Raw genomic sequence first — 2,666 nt, forward strand, 5'->3', positions numbered from 1 at the left:
ACTACAGCGAGAATAAAAGTTACGCCTTCTTTCTTTGCGTGAACATTTGGGCGGCGTTATGCAAATCTTCCCACATCGTGACGAGTGGTTGACTCTTACCGTTTATAAAGAATATCTCTTTGGATTTGAGACTTTAGTCTTTGCAACTTTACATATCTTCTTTATGCACCAAGAGCTTGTAACATTCCAAAGAGAAAGGAAAAATTTAAATTGCATAATATGACCCCTTTAAACAATGATGTAGTAGTGCTTTAGCCGTAACAAAGAATGGTTTGTTTTGAGTACCTTATTAAGCTGGGTGGAGGGGATGTTGGTATGGGCTCCAAAGCTGAAATAAGAGGACTGAGGGGGGCTGGGTGGATAGCTGAAAGGAGACCCTGCATCACTGAAGCCTGTGTGCCTGGAGTGCTTGAGAGACAGAGACAATTAGGATTTCACACATGTCCAATCTTGGAACAGAACTCTTCTGGTGGTGTAAATGGAGTGAGGTGGAAACCGTACCTGCAAACCGTAGCTGGGAAGTGCTGCATTTTCCAGAACCTCCTGTTGCTCATACAAATGAGACAAGGGGTCCTACGGATGGAGTGAAAAAGATAGACAACATCCAGTCAGAAAAGTTTAGGGACGCAGTCACGCATTCAACGAAGCTGCTCTTAACACATGAACCGACCTGGTGCAGAGAAAACTCTGGTGTGGAAGACTTCTGGAAGCGCAGGCTGTAGTTCGAGTGGATGCCGTGGTTTGCACGTTGGTTAGACGTGTTGCCAAGTGCCGTTCTCTTCCTGTAGGGGTGAGCCCTTGTGCTGGCACCTAAATAAACGTAATGCTTTAGGAAATGCAACAAGATAAAAACGAAAAAAGTAAAGATGCGCAAGACATCGCGGGTGGACTGACCTGAAGATGGGAATATGCTAGGAGCACTGAGAAAAGGGTTCTGGGATACACCAGCTTCTTTGGGAGGCTCGCCCAATATAGATGTCTTCAGGAAAAAGAGAGGATCTGAATATACGAACCCGCTTTAGATACTATTTGGCAACACAATGAAGACTAACAGGACCAAACAACAGCTCAGGCTGAGCTAAAAGCAAATTGCAGCAATTTCAAAGCTTTCCTCTGGAAGATCATGGCAGTAAATGTAGGCTGTGAGACAATAAGAGTGCACAAACAGGAGCAGCCATTAGCATCCATCTCACCCCTGGTAGAGTCGGCCCATCTGCTCCTAACATCCCACTCAGGAGGGGAAAATTCAGTCCCTGCAGTGCAGGAGAGGCTGCTGGGGGAAAGCCGATCGGTGTGGCTGTGGTCTTGTTCTCTCTCCCAAGAGGTCGGCTGAGGGATGGTTGTTTGATGGGCCCAAGAGTTTCATTCTGCAAGCCCAGTGTTGAAGCAATAGTACCTGAATGAAATTCAATTTAGAACTGCACATTAAACTTTACAGCCAGTGAATCTCCATGAGTTTTCCCAGTTAATTATGACTTGTGGACAAGCAATTGCTGTGGTTAGACCTCCATCGGTAGGTCAAATATTAATACCACTTTTTGGAATCAAGTTGAGTTTGTCTATGGAGGGTCAGAAAGCTCTTGGATTTCATCAAAAATATAAAGAAAAATTTTCCGAAGATGAATGAAGGTCTTATGGGTTTGGAATGACATGAAGGCGAGTAATTAAATGACAGAAGTGTCATTTTTGGGTGAACTATCCCTTTAACGTAAAAAGTAAATATATGACCATGTACACACTGCTGAAGATGAATGAAGGTCTTATGGGTTTGGAATGACATGAAGGCGAGTAATTAAATGACAGAAGTGTCATTTTTGGGTGAACGATCCCTTTAACGTAAAAAGTAAATATATGACCATGTACACACTGCAAATAATTGATGTCTTTTCCCCTTTTAGTGCATAATCCTGTTCTGTCCACACCAATTTAACATTCTTTAATTCTTTAACATTTAACTTTCCCAAACTCAAGACAATTCTAAAAACGTTTCCCATAACTGTGGAACAAAACGTTACAAACGTGTGGTACCTTGAGGCATCTCTCCCAACAGGTTAACGCATTGTTGAAGAGGAAGAGCAGCCAGAGAATTTTCACTCAGCAGTCCAGCCTGTGGAAAAGCAGAACTGCATTAGTTTGACATTATTATAGAATAATAAATAAATAAAAAAAACACCCCAAATAATCCTTCAGAAAGACACTTTTGTCAATTACAACAAAATTAAAGAGGGATGTAAACTGCACACCAAGGCAAAAGGCATTTAATGAACATTCCGGCCGATACTTGAACTGAAGTAGCTAATGGGGTTTTACCAACTAATTACTTGAAGGGGTCATATGATGTTGCTAAAAAGAACATTATGTTGTGTATTTGGTGTAATGAAATGTGTTTATGCGGTTTAAGGTTCAAAAAACACATTTTCCACATACTGTACATTGTTTGTCTACGCCCCGCCTTTCTGAAACGCAACGATTTTTACAAAGCTCATCGGTCTGAAAAGTGAATACCTCAAGCGTGTGACTGAAATGTTACGCCCCTTACCATATTGTGATGCCCTGTTCCGGCCGGAGCGACGAGAAAAACATTAAAACCCATTATAAACGAGGCATTTGTTGCATCCATTGGGGACATAATTATGGATTATAATGACTTATACTGTCTTTTTACG

The 2,666-nt window shown here is 41.7% G+C and overlaps 1 protein-coding gene across 1 annotated transcript in view; it reads right to left on the reverse strand.

The window, feature by feature from the left end:
• The window catches only part of LOC107703359 (ribonucleoprotein PTB-binding 1-like), a 53,896-nt gene that overhangs the window by 7,379 nt on the left and 43,851 nt on the right, over nt 1–2,666 (reverse strand). The window contains exons 7-12 of the mRNA XM_016505956.1: nt 2,029–2,107; nt 1,194–1,396; nt 895–979; nt 671–810; nt 502–573; nt 286–408 (exon numbers count right to left, since the gene is read on the reverse strand). Coding sequence (XP_016361442.1) covers nt 286–408; nt 502–573; nt 671–810; nt 895–979; nt 1,194–1,396; nt 2,029–2,107 — 702 coding nt within the window. The remainder of the gene's footprint in view (nt 1–285; nt 409–501; nt 574–670; nt 811–894; nt 980–1,193; nt 1,397–2,028; nt 2,108–2,666) is intronic.

Source organism: Sinocyclocheilus anshuiensis, unplaced genomic scaffold (genome assembly GCF_001515605.1).
Source record: "Sinocyclocheilus anshuiensis isolate Anshui unplaced genomic scaffold, SAMN03320099.WGS_v1.1 scaffold58, whole genome shotgun sequence".
NCBI classification, from domain to species: Eukaryota; Metazoa; Chordata; class Actinopteri; order Cypriniformes; family Cyprinidae; genus Sinocyclocheilus; species Sinocyclocheilus anshuiensis.